At 34.1% G+C, this 24,128-nt stretch overlaps 2 protein-coding genes across 2 annotated transcripts; both read right to left on the bottom strand.

The window, feature by feature from the left end:
- Positions 1-2,087: 2,087 nt before the first annotated feature.
- On the bottom strand, positions 2,088-3,558 carry LOTGIDRAFT_166166 (hypothetical protein; the record flags this gene model as incomplete). The annotated part of the gene is made up of 4 exons (XM_009063221.1): positions 2,088-2,285; positions 2,545-2,651; positions 2,973-3,059; positions 3,495-3,558. 4 exons carry the CDS (start codon positions 3,556-3,558, stop codon positions 2,088-2,090), a joined length of 456 nt encoding a protein of 151 aa, XP_009061469.1.
- Positions 3,559-12,287: 8,729 nt separating this feature from the next.
- On the bottom strand, positions 12,288-12,803 carry LOTGIDRAFT_166165 (hypothetical protein; the record flags this gene model as incomplete). Its single annotated transcript, XM_009063220.1, has 1 exon — positions 12,288-12,803. The coding sequence occupies one exon, from the start codon at positions 12,801-12,803 to the stop codon at positions 12,288-12,290; it is 516 nt and encodes a 171-aa protein (XP_009061468.1).
- Between the last annotated feature and the right edge of the window lie 11,325 nt (positions 12,804-24,128).

Raw genomic sequence — 24,128 nt, 5'->3', positions numbered from 1 at the left:
TTTTTTACCAAACATATCATCAGTTCTAAAGCTATTCAGCAATATTTTCCCATCAATCTTAAGAACAACGCCCATACAATCTTCACTTTTCAGAATCTGTGAATCGTTGTAAACATTGGTCCATCAAAGTAAGGGTGAAAAGAGTTGTATGTTGACACCCGGCCTAAGTTTGGAAGCACTAGCCGTGTCATAAGAATTTAACTTATTTGAGGATTCAAACCAACGGCACTTATAAGTGATTTTTCTAAATCTTGTTTTCCATAATCAAGTACAACGTATTATCTGACTTTTCTTAGCCTCAGAACAATTTTAAAGTTAAATTATTTAATAATGCGTATAAGATTCCATATTTCAACACTTCAGTGCGATGCAAGCCACGTTTTAAATATTGTCAAGTGATTTTCGAGGGAGAATTAAAAGGAATTAAAAATGTTTTTGAAAGAACAGACTTTGATAAGAAACTTCCTTGCGGCTGTCATATTCTCGTCTGAGACTCATTATACAAAATTATTTTGTAATAATTGATAAAGGTCTAACACATTATCCACGAAATAATCTACGTATATAAGAGACAATTAAGGTTAATTTCTTTCCCCTTTAATATCGAATAGTGGTTAAATATTAATGGGTCTGCGACAAAAAGCTTATTTATATTGACGATATAAAAATAATTAAACTTTGAATGATCTTATGAATTATTTAATTTTTTCGTTCTCCTGGAAAGAAAATGACAACAAAAGAAACCGGAAAACAAAGCTCTTGAAAGGTACTTGAGAAAGCATGTCCTGTCCATTAATGGAAACAAATTATGCCTTGTTAAATCTATATGCTTTGTTAAATCTAATTACTTAGTTTCATACTTGATAAAATTATCTCGAGACTCAACATCCGGTAAAAATTCCAATATAGACGATGAGGCCCATGGTGATGGTCACAGAATATCCAACATGACATAAGCCAATCCTTTATCACTCTAACCCAAAATTAGAAAACAATTTTTTTCCTGATATCTCCATTGTAATCTAACATGTTTTCTTGCATTCTAATGACGTTAATTGTTTAACCAATCAAAACGCGTAATGTAGGACCATTTTGTAGGGGAAAAAATACGATTTGTGGGATATAAAAACCCACAGAAAAGAAATATCCAATAATTCGTCATTGTTAAGAGAAACTAATTAGATTGCAGAAACCTATGAAGAAAGAGAGAGTCTTTGAAATGAAACAAAAACCTATGACAAAAGAGAGAATTCTTTGAAATGAAGCAATAAGGATGGCAAACCATAAGATTACATTCTACAGGATCAGACATAACTTCATACCACGTCGATCCAAATGTTTTCATATTCGGTGCCTCTTGATGTGCTTCCGTGTTATAAATTACTTGCTTTTATTAACCATATCTTAGATTCTATGGACCTCCTCTCGTCTTGTAACAGGATGATTGTAAATATACGTTATAATATTAACAATGCACGATTTAGCAAACTTTATTATATATCGGGTTTCCCAAAGTTCGAAGAAAAGTATCTGTTGGTAAACAGATATACTGTGATGGAATGGAAAGCAACGGTTGTGATTGGTGGTCGAAGAAGATGAAGGGCCCTTTTTTGTTGGAGGCAGTACTTGTACATTTATTTTTCGATGACTTCCGTAGGACAACGACATCTGAAAATATATCTATGAGAATTTTGAAAGAGATCAGTTTATCAACAGCTTAGATACGACCCATCGAACTTTGGGCCGGTTTTCGGGGAAACACCCGATATATAGAAATGTCATCATTTAAACAACGTGTTCAAAGAGAGGGGTATTAAAGGCGAAACCAGTTACCCAATCTTTTTCATAAAATACTTTATTTGATGTATTTCCGAATAACATTGTTTACACAGAAATCTGTTTTAAAAAACCCATTATATATAAACTACTAAAGTTGAGCACAGATATTTGAGCACATCAAGGCTCCCTTTTTAGGTTATGCTATTTATTCTACCCCAAAAAAATGGGATACATGTGTTTATGTTTTGAATAGGACGCGCACAAATGTCTCTGATTAGCTATCTTGATCAGGTTACCAAATATGACAGTTATTCATGTCGGCATATCAATACGGGAACATGCGAATGGTGAGTAACATAAGTGCTAACACTTCCCATAAGAGTTCTTCGAACCTTCCCTAATCCACGACATCCGGTTATTATCATGGTTGCACCATTCTCTTCTGCAGCTTTAACTATAGCGTGTCCAGGATCGGATCCGGATAGTCGAAGTACCTTTCCGTCCAGCTGAAATGTTGAATTCTTTATTACATCTTAATTTTCAGCTGCTTTCGTTTTACTGCTGATGCGGATACAGAACAATTTATTATTCTGAAGTAATGAAACAACTTTATTGATGCTTTCGTGAATCCGGTTCACTAGTCCCAACGTTGAAAGGTACCAAGGGAAGTAACTATACAATTCACATTATCTGGTGATGATCATAATACGTGATTTTGCACTTGCTGGTAAATACAATGGTACCTAATATTAAATTTACACTCACCGACTTTTCTTTCAGGAGATCTTCGAATGCCTTGATCAATTTTTGTACTCCAAGTTCTTCTTCAGTTATCATATCGGACATATATTGTGGATTGCCAGTCATCAATCCTATACAAATATCAAACAGAAAACTTGACAATCTTTTTTCCAGCAGGGAATTGGTAAGTCAAGGGCAATTACTCAAACCAAAGAACCAAAAGACCTCAATAACAATAGGGGACTAGACACAATATTTACCCACGTTGTAAATCTGTCGTAAGGAAATATTTACTGATGTGTAGCATCCAACAGAGGTAGTCAACATTATAAGTAGTGGTTGCCACTACTAATGATCCCTTATGGCCCCGATTCAAATGGCTATTTGGTGGCTATTTAGCGTCAAAAAAACTACGAAATCGAGAGGGCTATGCAAATCATATAAAATCTTACCAGAAGAAGATCTGGACAAGGAATCAAACTGGGGACAATATCCGATCAAAACCTTATCGCCATCTCTTCGTATATGCTTTAGGTACCCTGTTGATTGACATAAAGAAATAATGGCATAATGCTGATATTCTCATGCTGATGGGGTTTATAGGCAGTCAACGTCATATAGTGAGATATCGGAACAACAAAACTTTCTAAACACTTCAGAAGAAATCCACCCAAACTACTAGCAAATATTATCATGTTAGCCCTTTCCGACCAGCATCTTTTAGTTACAGCCATGTTTTTTTTTCAGAATGGAAATATATGGTTCAGAAAATGATAGTAGCGGACTATAAACGTACAATATCGTTCAGTGCACAATTTAAAGCAGACAGCTAAATTTACGGTAGCCAACATATATTTAGATGTACACAACTCGACTGTCGAGACTTCAGTCAACTTTCATGACATATTTAATAGTATGCAATATTTCATTTAACTCACAAATTCATAGGTAAAAGATTAATAAAACATACTTACAATCAAATGCAAATGAGGAATGCTTACTTCCGTCCATAGATAAAAGAACCACCCTGCTTGCCATTTTTGAAGTTTTGGTAAGCCTCGACAAAAGTTAAACAACACTGGAATTTAGTAAGGTAGTCCGAATACCTACGTAAAGATTGAATATCAGTGGTTTGTGCTCAATGAATAAAAAAAAGGGGGTTTATATTATTCATTCTCATTTGCAACAGTTTGCGATCGATCTTGCTTGTACTAAATGTTGTATTATATAACAAGTATGATCAAATGTTTTTTTTTTAACGAGAGACGCCCATATTGGCCCAGTAGCGTTTCTACGGCGGGCACATACAACAGGGCTGGTCCGGTTTTAGCCTCCAAAAAGTTATTATTTAACAAGTCCTAATTGACAGTTCTGTGGATCCTACTCAACCCCTTCACCCAATGATTCGTCACTCTATTGGTCATGTCTTTTTTTGTCTCAGCGACTGCATTGTACCGTCACACGGATTATGATATTTGACATGACTATTGTGAAAGGTAAATGACATTCCCGTGACCTATAAAATTACATGCATTATCTGCATTCTGTTTGTTTTGAAAGATGACCTTTTAATTATTATCTTATCTGTGTAGATCTGTATCATATAGGTGAAATCATATTTGAATTATCTTGAAGCTCTCCATTAACGTCATAATCATGTGCAGTTGGGGCAACCATTTGCACTTTTGTACTATACGCATTCCATTGCTACATGTTGTTATTTAGTGCAGTAAATACGTCCATAAACTTGCAAAACTACAGTATGGATCTCTGAGCACAATATGATTCGGAATAGCAAGCTATTTCACTTTCACTTACCGACCAGATTTTGCACCATTAAAAGCTACTTTGTAAGGTAAAAGTACAAAGGGGTTGTAGAATTTACCTGAATAAAATATTAGAAATCTTGTTGTCGATTAAATTCGTGTGTCATTCATACCGTCAAGTATTAATGCGGTTACTTCCCTTATAATATATTCTCATGTTATTGAATGGTCTAGGCACAGCCGACAGACGTTTAACATCCCACGTTAAAATTCGTACTAACGAAGCTAAGCTCTCCCAACATTCACAAGCTTTGACCGTCTTCACAAGTTAAGCAATACGAGAAAATGGGAATGCAACATTCCAGGTTTTGTCAATTTAATGTATGAATTTGAATGAAAAAAAAAACATCAACTTTCTTTGTTTTTCTTTACTGCAGTGCGTACAAAAATGCATGTTACTGGATGGTGGTGATGCAAATTTGATTGATGTGCAATTTTCGTGCTTAAGTTTATTCGACCAATTTTCTTGAAAACAGAGTTATTTGCTGGTATCTTTCAAACTACAAATATTTTAACCTTATGTCCTTTTCAGAATCACTGATCAGTTTTAAGAAACAGATTATTTTAGAAATAGAATCTATTTTTGAAATTTCATCTAACTGACTTTCAGGTTGACATTCAAATTCGATGTTTCTTTTGGTACCCAATAGGCCTTTAACCACATTAAATTAATTCACGTGAAGTTATTTTAAATCATCTCCAGAGAACATCATTTTAAATTCTGAAAATTGGTTTTGACTTTATAACATTCGATTGTTTATTTTTATTTCTGTGTGGGTTATATATGTTCAATATGATGTAAACCTCAACAGATGAATGAAAAATGGCAACTCTGAAATGAACAATATAGTGAATAACTTGCAGAACTCTATAGTATCAAACTTTCCTGTTGTATTGGTAATTTCATTAAGAATTCAAACACGTTCTCATGGATATTTTATTAGACTGATTTAATGTGGGTAAAAAATGTTTTATTCGATGCGATATGATATACATACATGTTGTTAAGTTAATGGCTGCCACAAAATATGTCATATATCACCTATCTCATCTTCATTGTAAAGTCGGAGATGTTGTTTGGTTATAGGACTTTTGACAGCAGTATTGGTATCATAGTTTATCACAGACCATTTAAAACACCTTTTAAGGAAGGCGACGAGGCGGCAGATGTAATAAATTAGATAAACATCCCAATAGTAAGTGGGAGGTAAGTGGGAATATCTTATCAGAAGCATGCAAGATTACTAAATGGTGCTAGTGCTGCTGATATCGGTAACACAATATTGCCAACTATTTCCTGCACAAGCAACAAATATGGCTATAAAACTGTCTTCTGTAAGGCAGATTTTTCGAATATTTATCTTGCCTTTGTTTATGTAGGTACCTTTGTTTATGTAGGTGCATCTGTGTATTCTTTCAATGAGTAAATCCTCTGTCAGAATGGTAAGTGATTATCCTTATTATCAATGTGAAGCGACAGATGATAAAAAAATATTTTTGTGACAATAATTCGTTCACGTAAACAAAGTTGAATAAATAAAAAAAAAACGGAATGCGTAGTAAAGAAATATTCATCTAAAAACTTCGTGTCTTATACCATCAATCCGGTGCTGTTAACAGACAAGTGTATTTTATTGTACACCTTGATTAGTGTTTATAACTTCCTTTAAATCGTATATTGTTCCATACGTCATAAATCTTTCTTTCAACGTGAGTAATCATCGAAAAAAAAAATCAAATTCATCAACGTCAGGATTTTTTTTATTTTGAAAAAATCAGTGATTACCTCAGAGCAAACGACCTCACAACATCACGTATTCTAGCGTGTTTAAAGGTAATAACTCAACAATAAGAAAATTCAGTAAAACAAACAATTCCGACGATACCAGTAAGCGGAAGAATAAAGGAAAAATATGAGCAAGTAATTTGATTGGCATGTTTTAACCCTACAATGGGAAACTACTGTAAAAAAAAAACCAACATACTAACGTAAGCAATAAGCACCACGAGTAATGAACTTCTAAAAAACAACATACTAACGTAAAAAGGGCAGTTCATGGGGAAAAAATAGCAAATGAGCTCGTAATTTGAATGGCATGTAAGTAAAAAGACTCCCTTGATGGTTTGGACTGAAGTGTTCGATTTTTATCTTGACACATGTTCATGTCAGTATGGAAGTAAAGTATACCTAAGAATATGGGAAGTCCTCATTTCTTATGAAATGAATTTTGACAGAACTCATCTCAAAAGGTTTCAGTTTTCAGACACCGAACGTCAACATATTCAAAGAAAAACTGTATGAATTTCAATTTTATAATAGAAGTTCTGTCACGTTTTTATTTGTAAGAAAAATTTGAGCCTTTAAAGAATTAATTTTTTTTATCGTAAAAGTTATAGTTTTATGCTAAAAAATTAAAAAATGGCACGATTTTCATCAATATCTTTTTGGTTGGTTAGTAAATCTCTTTTCATTAACAGTGTTATTTTAGGGTATTGTTGATATGTGCATTTCTAATATCTGGTTTATATCATATACAGATTTTCAAAATTTTTTGTATTGATCCATGATATAATATTATCAGCATACAACCATCTTTATTGATTTTTTAAAACAAGGTGTGAAAATGCAGTACGATTTACGTACCAACCGCATGTCAAAGTGGACGTAATTGGATGTGATCCTTAATCTATAGTTTTAGGTCCACACTGAAAATTTTTTGGTAAAATACCAGATTGTGATGTCTTTATTTACTTTTATGGTTATCTGTACTATGGTGAACTGTTAGCGTGTTTCTGTTGAATCTGACCTGGTTATGTTCAAACTGTTGTAACACATTATCACTATATATCGTATAATTACATGCAATGTGCAGTTTTCTAATCTTATTTATATGTAACTGTGGACAAAAAATTGTCTATGATGTGGTTATGTTTCCAGTTACATTCCAGATGCGAGATATTTAACACCATTACCCATAAAAAATAGTGAAGCGAAACAGGTTATAAACAAATTCCCCGTGTTAACATGAAAGTAGTTTATATTTCATGTTCATGAATCGAATCATTTACATAACAGTTTTCCAGATCTTGTAAACAGAATCGGGCAAGAATAAACATACAAAAACTATATCACGAATCAAAATGAGGATCGATTATTTTATTAGCATGTATGCACATTATACCAATGGCCTGGCGAAATCCCAACGCTCTGGATTGTTTTGGAGCCGCAAACGTTGTCCTTGGTAAAGCAGTTGATGAGATAACTTTGACATATCTAAATGGCTTTCTGTTAACCTTTTTGAAATAAAATCAACTCGATCGCCACCAGTTACAAATACAAGTTTACGGTCCATGAATTCGATGCCAAATCAAACCCTTGCATTACCATTTCAGTAAACATTGAATTAAGATTTTATACAGATCCTTGGAAATTGTTCTATTGAATTGAACATCTACAAATCAATTTCTTCTCCGTCTTTGAAATTTGTTTGACCAGGTTTGTGTAATACTATACTATGTACACGATTTAATCATGTCATGTTCCATCAACAGGCCATCTACATTGTTGATTATAACTGCTCGATATTTGTTATGTTTTAACCTTCGGAATGTTAGATTCATTTCTAAAATGTCGCTTTTTGGTGTATTTGTATTTACTTTAAATGGTCTACTTAATACTAACAGCAAAAGTACGATTGTTTGTTCTAACCTTCGGAATGTTAGATTCATTTCTTAAATTGTGCTTTTTGGTGAACTTGTATTTACTTTAAACGCTTTACTTGAGGATAACGCACGATACTTGTCATAAGTGCTATTGCATGATAGTGTCTGTCCATAATTCAGACATGCTGATTTTTGTGTACATCCAAAATGTCAATAATGTCAATAATAAACGGCGATTTATATCTACCAGACTCCTTTTGGGACCAATCGTACGTTTACTGTTCAGCCCCGTAGCTACAAGGTCGTAACCCCCCACAACCGACCAATTCCATTAGTAAACTAAACACCATTTCCCCTCCGGATATATTGCTTGCCACTCAGAACAATCAAGCCTGTTATTTCTTAAAAATCTACTATAAGATGGAAGCTTTGATTCAGATTTAAAGTCTGATGTACAATTTCTCCGGCTACATTTTAATTGCTTTAATCTCAATACTCCTTACATCTGACGAATAATTCTTTGGATATCTGCACATTCCTAGTGGCATTTTCTGTCTGTTGATATAGACACAATGATCCAAGATATAAGGACTGTGTTAAAGAAATTTCAATTTGAAAAGAAATTGTTTATCGTCTAAAAGGAAACACGAAACACTCGTTAATGAAATATGCGTTTTTTCATTGAGGGAGTCTTTAGTAATGAATATGAAAAAATGTTAATATGATTAGTTTGACGCAATGAAAATGAGATTTAAAACCTCCTGATGTACACGTTTGGGAAGCATCATGTTCCCTTTAATTCTTCCACGGCGTGAATTTAAACAAGATTTAATTAAGAATGTAAGCAGCTTGGTACATATTTAAATGGCAAATAAGGAAGATAAGAGGGATGATGGTAATGCTATATTACTTACATATACAAACCTAATAGTATTATTCAGAAACACAATGACTACGTTAATGTATATATGATATGAAGGAATGGAACGGAGTTGCAGACAATTGCCAATAAGGGTAATATATGACAGTAAATCCATCATGCATCAGGCCAGATAAGCTGGGAAGATAAGGGAATGATGGTAATGCTGTGTTACGTGCACATAAAACATGCATAATCTTGATGTACACAATGACATGGACAAGTCTTATATGACAGTAATCCATAATGCAGAATAATTCCAAAAGGCCAGATAAACTGGACAGATAATGGGATGATGGTAATGTTATGTTATAAAAACCTTATAATATTATCCAGCAACACAGGAACAACGTTGGTGCTCTTCCTTCCAGGACACCAAACCAATTAGGCTTCGGTGTTTGTTATCTGTTGTTATGATTTTATTTATTAATTATTTATCTGTTTTTTGCTTGTTACATCCGACCTAAATTTTTGATTTGCCGCTAGTACTCCCGTATTGATTTAATTTCTACATCAGTATAGAAACTACTAAGTAGACTGACATTATGTTTAATGCATTGTACTAAAGGTTTGTTGAAGAGTAGATGACAAGTTAACGTCCGCTTCGAGCGTAAGGCTAAATGTACAAAATGAATTATATATGGATGATAAATACTTAACTAACTCCACTTACCAGGAGCTAATAAGTCTAAATTAACAGCTATATATTATTAGCACCACATCAATAGTCCGCTATATGTGTTACATCATTAACCGACATAACTGATTTCTACACATCCGGTTACACAAACTAATATACATCAACCTCCTGTGTCCACATCGATTGGATTCTGGTTATAATCTAGATAAATATATATCTCCATACAACATTATTTGTTTAGGGTTGATTTTATCACGGCTGACATTATGATTAGAGTATCTGGCTTATCGGATATCTGAAAGACTATTGTGTTGATTGTCCTAATGGATAGAACAAACTGATGATTATCCAAATGAAGTTCAGCTGGATTTAGGCTGCTGTTGGTGGATGTCAGTACTGTAGTACGCGTGCAGTATTGTCTAAGTCATTCATTATTATATGATTTAACGCTTGGTAAAGGGACAAATGTGCCATTTTTTTTACCAATTGTACCTTAGTCTCGGAAAGGCATTTTTTTTTAGCTAAGCCATTAAGTAATAGTGTTCACACCTCACCGTCGATATTTGAGTCTTCAAATCCATGTGTGTGTCTAGAATTATCTGCGTCTTTTCTTGAGACACTATCATATATATATATATATAAAAACATCTATAGAAATAGGAAAGAAATTTCTAGTTTAAGATATACTTCAAGGAATTAATGGATTTCGTACATTTCTAGTACAGCTGAAAACTACTTACATATATTCAAGACTTAAATCAACCCCCCAAAATGACGCACCTGCGCGATACAGTCCGTGTACATCTCCTTCGTTCCCCCATCCTTCCCACATATACTTTATCTGAATTTAGAGCATGGCTATTACCTAGTCTTTAAAGGCTATTTACTGATAATATTATTTTTATCAAATTTCAGATACAAAATCAATCTTTCGTGAACAGTATTAAATCTTTGTCATTGAAATCAACATTGGAAATAATAGGCATTATTAGCCTCTTACTATTTGTGTAGGCCATATAACCTATATTAGCTATTATTGAAAATTAATGTATAATTGTGTCTATTACACATCCGAATACACCTTTCAAAGATGGTTTCCGACAACCAAAACGCGAACTTTCAATTTCTTAAATCGTACAAAAAGTTCATTTATAAGAAAATAATAAATCACATAAAACGCAACAGCAAAAATAAGCTGTTAATCTTAGTTTATGACGTGAAATAATTTGGAACTATATGAAAAAGGCATTGAAAGTTCTGAGTATACTGGCCATCAATCATAATTTTTCCTCCATAAAAAAATCTATACCATATGATTTGCAATATGAAGCATGCGTTGAAGCACTCCATCATCGGCAGAAAATGCACACACCAGCAGTAAAAAGTGCAATACACAATTAAAGATGATATATTTTTTTCTCGTTAAAGATAATGTACATCAAGATGAAACATGAATAAGTAGGCAGGATTGAAGGAAATAAATCATAAGTAATGCCTTGCTGCTGTTTAGAAAACATGCAGGACAGAAAAGAGCAGCATGGCGGAGGAACACCTTAACAGTAATATTTTGGCTTACATCACCTGATAAAGGATCGGCAACCAACAAATGAAACAGAACAATCATTAAGCTCATCCAATACAACAAAACGCTTAATTGGAAGCAGTGGTTTTGGTTGGCATACATGTAAAATTTTATTTAATTCATATTTGACTTAAATAACAAAGTCGTCCAACCGTCGGAGATTAAAGGTACGCTACTTTTCTACGAATGAACTTCTTTTCAGTCTGTCTGTTATAATTATGACCTCGTCCAGGTAAAAGAATGGGGTGGTGGTAGTTGAATGAGAGGGCACGAAACAGTGATGGTAGCGTTTATTTTCAAGAGAATTAGCACAGGATGAGCGTTTTGTATCTTAAGTTTTGTCTGTGATATCAAAATTTCTTATATACATGTGTAATCTTACTATACCAATACAAAATGATTCACGCCTTGGGGGTAATGGTATCCATATTACGTAATGTTGAATACGATTGGGACTATTTCCTCTACCGACATGACGTAGTAGCTTCAGAGCTAGCCAACGCAAATGATTCTGAATTATCATTAAACCATATTTAAAAACATGACCAAACACCCAAGGGCTATAACTATAATTCCCTCCAAGCAATATCATTAGAACCTTTTTATAACAAATCAGCGTTAAGAGTTGGACACTGTAGGAAATCCTCTCTATTGTGAATCTGTTAACGAATGATGGCCTTCATTATAATCTGTATATAATCCTCTTGTCTGACCTACGTCAACTAAAATAGATGTCGACAATATGCAAAAAAAAAAAAAATAAATAAACGTCCCACAGAAATTATTTCTCGTAGGCAAAGATACATTGGTTCACAAATTAGATCACCTAGTTTCTAGTCAATGTTGAATGTCTTTACTAAGGCTCTGTGAAATTGTCCTGTCAAGGTAACACAACTGGGATTTCATTTACTTAAACATGGAATTATTCATTTAATACCATCACATTCGCAGAGTTTCCAAATATAGTTCTTCTAGACTGTCTCTAAAACTGTACACATGAGCCACAGACTGTTCTATTTTTATAAATCAAGCATTTGATTTCTTTCAAAACGATCACATTTCAAGAATTTAAGAAATTCCTCAACAAATACACTCGCATAATCCCCAATCAAGCTAAAAGCCTCCATTCGCTGTACATCACGAATTCTCGAAATTTAATTCTTGTCTAGTTCCTTTTAAATTTAGCTTTATTTCAAACTCTTTGTTGAATTTGTTTTCCATCTGCTCTGTAACTCCAGACTTGAGCTGACGTTTAGCGGAATATTTGATAACAGTTTCTGGACCCTCATCTTCAGATATGTTAGAAAGGTTATGATGGGCAAATGACACACAGGTCTTAGAAGGCGACACGAAATTGAAACGACCGTGCCGCTGATGTCTCTTTTCCAGTATTGGAGGAGGTGTTCCGGGCCTCTCTGGGCGTTGGTGGAATAGATCTTCTGGACATGTATTAGATCTTGGTCTCATACACGCATTAAAAGAAAAGTAATCATCATCCTCTATTTCGGACAGTTTCTTGGTCACGGCATCTCCAGATGAACAGTCTTGGACTATTATTTCTGGTAACGTAAAAATACCAGGATCCGAGTTTGCTCGAGGTCTCTGTAGGTTGTCCACGGAAAGAAGATTGCTGCGATAATTTTCATTATTCATTTTGATAACAGACGGTTTTTAGAAATTCATGAATATACTATCACTTAGTCAGACGATCCACACTCTTTGATTACCAGAGACATTTTGGTGTTTCGAACATCTGAAATTATAACAAATTTAAAATATTTAAAAATTCTAATATGAGTATAATAAATAGGAATGATTAAATGGTTCTTTCTTAAACACTATGATTTAGTAGTTTATCACTAAGATGAAAATTGTTGTTCGAATCGGGGCGATCAATGCAATGTATGTAATTTTTCCCGATTTTCCATCATGGTACTCGTGATAATTTAGTGAATCCATATTCTGTAGGTGTCTTCTGGACTGTTTGTGTGGTCCATATTTTCCTTTTTGTCGACTTTTTTGCACTTGTTCAATAACAAATTTAGTCATTTGTAAGATATTTTTGTCAATATTTATTTAATTAAACAACCAACCAAAAAAAAACACTGGCATTTTAGAAATAAGTGAACAGCAAACAATCACGTATATCAATGGCAAATTGTTTGCTTACGTTCTAACAATTCTATGAAAACCAAGGCAATATCTTCAAGAGTTAACGACACCTTATGGCATTGTAAAAAGAGAGGACAGCAAACAGTTATTTCTGTCAATGATATTGATTATTTTTAAAATGTTTATCAATGACAAATTGTTTGCCTACGCTCTATATCGACTTCTATAATACAGGCGATATCTTCAACGATATATTAGAATTAAATACACTACTAACTGACACTTTATGTCGAGGAAGTTTTCTCAATTAGCTAAAATTTGAGAAAATATTAACTTGAAAAGAGAATTACATTCCATTTCCTTCATAATCTAATGTATTATATTTATCAATGTCGTGGAATTAGACCGAGGGAAGGAAATAACTGTCACTTCAAGATGCACTCCAACACTTTAAGTTTTGAGTATGTTAAGAATTAAACTTGACACATCAATATTCTTTTTAAAACTATATCGCCCATTTTGTGCTAACGCTCCTTAATGCATTTCATTTCATTTCCATTTGTTAAATTTCTCCATTTGATGCAGATCACCTGTCACATTCCCAACACTTCAAGCTACAACAATTGAATTTATAACGATGATGTGGGAAAAAGCACAATCTGTGCTATCTAATTTTATTTCGTGCTGTTCATCAAGCATACAAAATGATGTAGTCTTAATTAAATGTTACGGTTCCAGACCCAATCCATATACGCCTACGACCGATATTTGGCTAATACATCATGAGACAAATAGTAATAGTGTCCATCCGGTTTTTCCCCACCAGAAGGCAAGCAGAATTCTTTTTGATTCAGAACACTGACTGTTTCGAAGTACAAGAACGTTATATCACAGGAAGTAAACTTTTATGATCTTATGACATATCGAGAAGCTATCATCAGCGAAAAAATGCTAAGAAGTAAGTGTGCTATGTCTTTGGTTCATCAAAGCGCAGTATGAATGAATAATAGTCAATTAAAGCACAAACAAAGTAGAACGTTCGAGTCAGTAGAATGTTATACATATTTAATGATATAACATGCCTTGGGTTATTCAAGTATTGTGTACTTAATGTATAATTGATTAATAAGCGGGCTAGAGATAATATACATCATTAAGGTATTTACACGACGTCGAAAGGAAATCGAATAATTGTATACTCTATAAATAGCGATAACAAATCACATTTCATGCTCAACAGACTTAAATTAACCTGGATTGGGTATTAATGAGTATTGAATTGACTTAACTTTGCAGGATAACGTATTATTGTGTAACCTATTTGGAGTTTTGAACCTTGTTTCATAAAACTGTTAACTAACTGTCCATTATTTCCCTAAAACTGTTCACTAACTGTCCATTATTTTCTAAAACAAAACTCTTCACTAACTGTCCATTATTTTCCGAAGAGTGTCCACAAACTGCCAATTATTTCCTTAAAACTGTTCACTGACTACATTATTTTCAAAATATTGTTCACTAACAATATATATTTTTCAAAATATTGTTCACAAACTGTACATTATTTTCAAATATTGTCCACTAACAGTATATTATTTCCTACAAACTGATTAACAACTATCCTCTACGTTAAAAAGGAAAAATGTTCATTTACTTTCTAAAACTATTCAGTAACTGTCCATTAAAACTGTTCACCAATTGTACATTCTATTTAAAACCTGTCCATTAGTTAAGGTTTTTAGATATTTTTAACCTCAAATAACCCGACTTACAAGCATTTCAAATTTGAAAGAATAAAATTACATTATTACATATACCTGTACATATATTTTGTACAGCTTAACGGCGACATCCCAGGTACATAAAGTTTCACCAAAATTTCTCCCCGTGGATTATGTACCTCACACTGTCCATTCTCTGGCTTGAAAGTCAGTTTCCCTGATATTCATCGTATACAGTTGTTTAAAAATAAAACTTATCAATAATAAGACACATATTTCTGACAAATGATTTGAAAACTCGTAATCGTATTAAGAAGCCACTATGTCACGATTCACACAATTTGAATTGTCCTTCACGCCAAATCACAATACATAATTCCAGAACAATGCTGACTTTCTAATACATGTATAATCACAGAATTTTACTGAAAGGCAACGAAACGTCATATGTGGAATACTGCTAAAACTAAACAGACACTGGTGGTTACATGTTGTGTGGTCAATAAACTAATTTCACTTTCTGCTGCTTCTGGTAATTGCCTTCAAGTTCATTTAACATTGACCTACTCTGATTTCTTACCTTACATATATAAATTTGATATATCCACAAGACGAGTCGTTTGCCTTAAAGTAGATATCATTATGTTCATTCAAACCATTATCAAACAGATAATACACATACGTTTTAGTTTCGATGTCTCAGAGTTAAAAAAAAATCTTAATACAGAATCAAACATAAAATCGGCTTAATAATCAATCTCAACGCGTGCTTCGAGTAGGATCTTGACCCACAATTAAAGGAAGACATAAATAATCTTAATCACTCGTATGAATTAATCGAACTGTACCAATTCGTATTCCAAATATAGATTTATACGCCTTCATTTCCTTACAAGACGGGCTTCAGTCAGCTCTTCAGTCGACTAGCCTAAATTACGTTTATAGAGGATTGTTTTCATAGTCGGAAGACTTTCTTTCTATCTTCGTCTCATCTCAAACATTGATTTTTCAGACGGACAACTCGTTATTTATCATTAAGATTTTGAAGGAGAAAGGGAGTGGTTCTTGACTATTCACCAATTGATCTATCTCCTTAAGCCCTTTATTTGAACGTTTAACCTGGAGGTTCAGGCTTCGATCCCGGCATAGGTCTAGATAATGCGTTCGGATTGACAACCCGAATTTCGTTTTTCGGTGATGTCTGTAGGAAGGGCTGGCGTGGGAAAAGCGTCTAGTCGTTGCGATCCGTCGATGGTTGAAAATCGAAAAAGATGCCGCTGTTCTGGAAAAAATTTTCATTGTACAATACACAGCGTTGTAAGTCTTCATTAGCCCATATAGTGCAGAAAAGTACGACCTGAAACTCTATCAATTTCATTTTGTGTATGTACAAGAGACGTTTGTGGTTTCTGTACTTCCAAAAACGTGACTATATCATTAAGTTACTAGTAATATGATAAAGAACATTAGCTAAGAAGGTCAAGTGTGACTTCATTATTATGTTAAGTTTTCTATCTGGAAATATAAAAAGTTTACCAAAGCTACCACAGACTGAATACAGGAAACTCCGAGTATATTTCACCGGTATGGTTTCACATTGCGTGATATAACTGACATCGGTTTCAAGCCTTTGTAGAAAAATACTGTTTTAGTCTGAAAACGAGACAAATTTCTTAATACTGTGTCCTGGTCGTCTTAGACAATTATTATTTTATCACCTTCTGAGGCATTTACTTTACTGCTTTACTTAAAGATTGTTTGACTTCGCGGAGATTGAGAATGAGGAATTTGATTTCCGTCTTTGATGAACTGAAGATGGAAAGATAGCCTGCAAGGCAAGGGAATATACGCCCACTTACAACTTTGTTTGGAATAAAACTATTTGGCAGTACAGTAACAATTACCAGTATGAAATATTCAATCAGACATACACTTCTTTTGAACATTTTGAGGCGATACTGAATAATATTACCTTCATCAAAATCAGGTTTACAGGCTTAAACTTGAACTTTTTAAGAACAAGGACAATAATATTTTTAGATTTTTCTGATTGATTTTCGTTAAGGTTCATTTTTGGGAGATTACATAAACTCACACCTAGACTCGTCAAAATCCATCAAGAATTGTGCCTTCTAAAGTCTTCACGTGCTTCAAATTGAACGCATTTTCAACAACAAGGGTAATAAATAATACTAATTATTTCTGATTTTAAATACGGTTCATCCTTGGGTGATTACAAACAACCATACCAAGTTTCGTCGACATCAGTCAAGAATTGAGCCTTGTAGAGTGTTTACGAGCAATTGTGGACGGACGGACATGGGTGACAATCCTTTGCATTATCAGCCATATGGCACGCATGTGGTAGGCTGTTCAAATGGACGACTTATCCCAAAACCGAGAACATGATAATTCAAAGGTTTATTGAATGTGTCTTGATAGATATAGAAACGGCATCAGTGTATAAGCAGTTTAATCGAGAACCTAAAATAAATAAATAAAAGTGTCATAATAAAACCAGAACATTATCAGTGATAAACCGTGAACATAATAATTCAAAAGTTAAATTAAGTGGTTACCAGCATCAGTGTATGAGAAACGAAAACATAATTCAGATTATATGAAAGTGTCCTGGTAGAACCAGAACATCATCACTGTTTAAGAAATTTAAACCCCCCTTGTTCTTATCATTACCCGTTCTGTCTGGTAGAAATCCGAGAATGTTTTAAAAATCCGGATTCCAATTCTATGACCCACTTTATCAAGATTTTATTATCCCTTAATGAAATAAGAGATAAAAACTAGATCATCAAACTGTTTTAAAGGCCCACACAACTTGTCAAATTGAAGCCATTTTAATAAATCAAATCTATAAAGTCTTTCCTATGGAAGATGAAATTCTCTCCAGCCCAGTGGTATTTGATATAAATCGAATACTGAAATCAATCTAACTTGATGTTGATATACCCTAAGGTCATATAAAATAGTAATAACATTCACATTTATCTTTCAGCCATTCCTCTAGGGTAATAAATAGTATTTGTGAACAAGATTACGTTAAATTCGAACGTCCTCCAAGGCAGCATTGGTGTAAAGGAAGATACCAATGTAAGCAGTCATATCACGCGTAGACGAAATCCTTACAAAATGACGACACGGGAGCGTAATGGTATCTTAATGTTAGCACAGAAATGAATTGTCGATTTTTTGGAGACGCTGCCAAATCTCCGAAATTGAAATTAAATGAAGTTTGAGGTCCTACTGTCTTTGCTCCAGTTTGGGTTGATGAAGAAGGGCAACTCATTGTGTGTGCAGTGATCTTCCAGGAGACCCGATTTTGACTCTCTTTCTGTTAACATCCCCGACTGGTTGGTTGGAATTTCATAAAAGTCGGACTTTGCCGAGTCTAATCCCTCAACTATCTAGTTCTCCTATGGAAAAGATCTAAATACATATAGCTTTTTGACCAAATGATGGCAAACGAGTCTGAAATTGCAAATGGAACCTAGCTCGCAATTAAACGCACTCAGCGAACAGGTTATGTAAAACTCTTTTCAGTCGATTCTGTTTCTCTTAATAATATAATTATTTCATTCGAAACATTACAATAAATTTGATTATACAACCCACATTATCGCGATATTTCTAAGCAAAACATTTATCTTTAGTGACTGAGTAAACAAACTGTAGCTTACAATTAATTTAAACTGATGAAAGAATTGATTGATGGCGTATTAATTGGCCGATTATGAGCTGTTACTGTGGCTATCCTTCGCTTACAGCCGATTTTATAGTACCATTACCAATATGCATTGCCATATATCAGTTTTAACTAGACAACTCAAATGCTAGAAGTGCGGTGACACAGTGAGATAATGCTTGTTCGCTGATCCATACTTCGATTTCGTTTTAAGTCAAGGCAATAACTTCAGATATCGCAACCCAATTACCTTTCTAGGTTATGCACATAGGATGGGCTGAAATAGAAACAGTGACCCGTGTGCCATGGGTTGTTCAGTTGAAAATTGAAAAAGAGTCAGTCAATGCTGCTGTCCTGGCCATGCATGGTTTTACATGTCTTCAGAAGCCAAATAAGGTGCAGAAAAGAAGGAAGTTCCCCGAAATCTATTTAATTTGAAAAGCCATATTTTATAATGTAAAGAGGCTTATTTTTGTATCTTGATATTATAACAAGTTTTTTTTTTTGAATCATCATTCAACCTGAAAAATATAATTGGAAAATATTGTTGTTTTGAATATAGCACATGAAGGTTGTCGTAACAAATGTCCCTAAGCCATTGCAATAAGAATTAGAATATTTTTCAAATGAAATTTTCATGTCTGTATCATACAATTTGTCATTTGCTAGCCCCCGCAGTTCTCTTCTGACAGACTATTCCCCTTAGCAATAATTAATAGCTTATTTGTCGTTTTAAAACCATTGTATTTAAAAGATAGCAGAATAGCGTACAATTCTCTAAATACCAAGAAATGAAATGGAAGGTTGTGCCTTACGTTATCCTGATATCGAAGACGACTTTGCTAGGCAAAATTCACTTGCGTAACTTCTGCACGATTTCACGGGGTTTGAAAGGTGAAAATGATAGCGCTTCATTTATTATATTTTTGGATGAAGTTGATGCTTATGAGGTAAAAGATTTTGAGAGGGTTGACAGAAACATCCAAAGAACTTTGATAGAGTTGCATTTTCTGAGGAGATTGGCTGATCTGAAATAATTCCATCTTGAAGAATATCTTCTCCCTTTGGTCTTTACGAGTTGACTTTTTATTAATTTTATTGAACTCAATTTATATATTCAAAAAGATGTGGGTAATCACTTATTCCTCTCCTGACGAGACATGTTGCTAAGAGTACAGAATTGTTCTTCACATTCCACTAGCCAAATGCAGCAGCGTTGATGTCTCTGCGCACACGATAAACATGTTTCAAAACACTTTTGGGCCATGGATTTCAGAAAACGGAAGACGTAGAACGGGAAATAGAACGCAACGGGGAGCTGAAAGCCATTAAAAAAACTAGCCAAGGAACACCTTTTTGAATGTCTTAAACGAAATAATTCTGTAGGTCAGGAAAACAAATTAGTGTTTTAAGACCTTTTGTCCGTCTTTAACGAAATGATTCTGTAGATCAGGAATAAAAAGAAATGAACAAAAATGTATCAGGTAAGCTAATAGATAATCAATAAATGTACATGTCAGTCATCAATCAAGGCGATTGTAAAATAACAGTATCTGTATGTGATGATGACGGAAGCTTCTATTACTATTATTGACAACTATGTTGGTATTTAATCATCAATAATGTACTATAATAACAACATTGATTTTGTTTCCATCTGCCCAGGAGATACAAGTTGATAAAATATTTATCATGTACATGTGAGCTCAAGTCGACCTGGCGATTGTCGGAACTTGGGAGCAATTGGATTGTCAACGGTTGCTTTCAACTGGTGGCGTCTGGAAGAATCTGATTGATCACTGGATTAGGTCGAATTAAGAGCACTGAAAACTGAAAATCGTTGCTAATGTTATTTGTTAGATATGTTCTTGTCTACCGAAGCGGTCGCAACATGCGATCTATCAGCTGTTCATCCACATGACCTGGCATGATCTTCGGGAACATCTATTGGCACTATGTAACTTAAGTATGTCACACCGGCTATCCTTTCGGATCGACTACATAGGTAATATGGTTTGTTTTGTATATTTATTACTTCATCAGTTGCGGAAGTTGGTCAATTTTTCGTTCGTCGACCACGACCAATCCGATGAGATTCCTTGAATCTTTAGTCAACTGGAGTCCCTTTTAAGAATACCAACATAATACATAGAATGTGCTGTGGAAAAAGCCAAACATCACTTTTTTTAATTAAAGCCAAGCTTATATTCACCATGGACTGGATTTATTTACTAAATTCTTTCGTAGCCACGAGTCCTAATATCATTTGTTAAAATATAAAGTGAGCAGTCATTAAAGTGGATTGCGGCACCTCTGTCACTATATTTTTTAATTCCATACGCGGTTATTTTCCACGACAAATAAATCAGCTAGGGTAAATATATCTGACAAATCTAAGCCTTTCAGGAGCAAGCGAAGTAAACATCCTGACAGCTGTCGCTGTACTGATATGTAGCATTCAATAAAGCTGGTAGATTTCCACGTATCCAGTTAAAGGGCACATTGATTAGGAGATCCGATTCATCGGATATCAATAGACGAATCAACGGTAATTGCAGGTAATAACTATACATCAATGGGTGCCCATTAACAAACATTTCAGTCTAACAACATTAAAGGGTTATATTGAACCTCAAAGGAAAAGTACCAAATGAACTATGTACATAAATAAAATCATTAATTTCGCCTTTACAGCTAAGTTTTACGGTGCTCCATGGCAAATTCTGTAACTTCCTTAAACCAGTGAATGAAAGAACAGAAATTCGGTTGGAAACTCTAGGTTTGCGCTAGGAATAGGACGCGTACTAAGGAAAGGTCAAAGAAGACTGGTCTTCATCAGTAGTATAATGTGGTAGCCTTTCAAGATCATTACATTTGCTGAATGTCATCAATGAACTCTTGACTAATGATCTTAATTAATTCATTAATAATAATAAGTCATTATTCTAATCATATAATGCATATGCCATAATCAGTATATTCTATATTTTTGTTAGATGGCAAAGGATTGTGGCTCTCATGTTGGCCCTAAATCTTATGATCATTTTACTTGTAGATCAGTGTTATCGAATACTCATTGCCGATTTTTTGCCGATATCGGTGACATGGGATTGGAAAGTTTTCGAGGTTTCCCTACACGAACAGAGAGGTCCAGAACGTGCAGCTTGATCATTGTCCCACAGTTGTCATGCACCATACATTTAAAAGATTAAATGTTGAAAACGACAATTATTGCACAAGTCAGTACATATACAACGATTACTTCTTCATAGGAACTCTTGTGGGGTCTATGTTTCAGTAATCTGTAGAAAAAGCAGCAATTACTTGTTTCATCTATTATTACTGATAGTTTAGTGAAGGTTGAAGAAAACACAATGACTTGTAAACAACAACTAATAACCGAACAACGGATACTTAGCCCTAATAATTTTGATAAATTTCGCTTTATCAAAATCGTTTCGAGAAGATCGTGTTTGGAATTGCTTTTATCTTGCGATAATCCATAGATAACCAGCCTAAAGGTCATCCAAATTCCGTCTGGTTTTATAAATGGATGAAGACAGATATTTGTATACATATTCAATACATAAACTCAACACTGGATTTCGAGGTAGAATTATTAAGCATTGAAATTATGCAGGCTTGTCATACGTATTGATGAATACTTTTAAATTACCGGTATGTTAACTGGTCATGTATTTGCTTTGGTTATACATGTCAGACAGTATTTGGATAAAGTTTTGTGTATATTTAAGTATATATGTATAGTGCATGCATATCTACGTGAATATTTAAAATGTGCTGAAGCTTATCAGAACATTTCAGTACAAATAGTCTGTGCTAGACTGTACGGACAAAGATATTTGAGCCATCTAGGGTTGATCAAAATATACACACATGAAGTGGACTTTATTTTGAGGTCGAATTATGAAGAATTGAAATAATGGAGGACTGTCGCGTTTTTGTTATGAACCAACCTTGAATTTGCATAGTTTGCATAAATATCTTTGCTAGACTATACAGACGTGCTTTAAATTCTAACACTCATAATGATATTGTCAACAGCTGTTAGTTTCGTAGTTTGTTTCTATAATAGAAGTTAATAATTAATATAAACATAGTGATCAATCGGCTGCTTCCTGTCACCCTGAATTAGAATTAATTAATGGTTATTATTCATACATGACCTGCCTGGTTTATCGATTGTTTAAAGAGGAATGTGCTCTACGAAATAATAGCTAAATGGTGAAAATTTAGGGTTTCTCTAAGCCATTTCCATTAACTTTATAACTACTTTTGTTAGAATGGCTGTATTTAACTAGAACATATGTGATTCAAGTTAGAAGGGGACTTGCGATGGCAGAATCTGGAATCAACTAGATTTCCAACCGCTTCTTGCAACTGGGGTTTATACCAACTGCTGCTTGCAACTGGCGACATCTGGTAGAAAATGATCGAATGCTAGATCTATTCGACCTATGCGAAATAGCTACAGAATAATCTCTTCGTGCGATTACTACTAAAAGTTGAACTTGAAGCCGTTAGTGTGTGAAATTTCCAAATCAGGTAAATGGTTAGGATTGTCAGTCCGCCTTAATAACATTAGTTTTATCTTTAAGCCCGGCAGTGAAATTAAACTCCATTTGGGCGATGGAATCGAGATTCCTATTATCCCCCGTTTCTTTAATATTGTCTCGTGTGATGTTCTGACCAAAGGTTGTCACTTGAAATAGCCCCAGATGCGTGGGAGATAGTAACGATTAAATATCAGGAACTAGGCTTATACTAGATTGTGAATTCCGCAATGTTTTGTACATATAGTATATATAAGTATAGTTTAACAATGAGACGTCGACAGTCGTTATTTTTGTAAATATAACAGACAGAAAAGCTGAAATTCTATTCGTATTGCCCGTGAAAACCAAAAATAAAGTGAAAAAAAAATTGGCTGTCGTAGGACACATTTTGTAAAGCGTATTAGTTTGTATGTAAAGGAATTAAGAAAAACTTGAATCTTCTTGTTACTCAACAGTTTCTCAAGAGTATACGATCTACAGACAACTGACAACTACGGAATTTATATTACATTTTCTTCATACTGATCGCTAGCCTTATTCCAATTTGACATTACTTTAGCAGGTCTAGCAAATAATCATTTAATAAAGAGCAAAAACCAATCCATAACGATTTAAAATAAATAGCATACCAATTACGCAATTTACATCTAATAATATCTGAAGCAGAATAACGACTGCATCTTTTAACAAGGTTCATCCACAGTACAGTCTAATTGCTTATTATCGTCTCGACATTTCCCCATCATAGTTTGACGTGATACATTTAATCCCCCTTCTGATGATGTATCTAACGTTACTAATTAAAGAAAATCCAGTTAGCTTGGAAACGGCTGACGATGTGTTTAGCACTATAGTTAACATCGAAACA

This window comes from Lottia gigantea (genome assembly GCF_000327385.1).
Source record: "Lottia gigantea unplaced genomic scaffold LOTGIsca_56, whole genome shotgun sequence".
Lineage (NCBI taxonomy): Eukaryota > Metazoa > Mollusca > Gastropoda > Lottiidae > Lottia > Lottia gigantea.
Note: the sequence above shows the minus strand (reverse complement) of the source record. Positions and strands in the feature narration are given on the sequence as shown.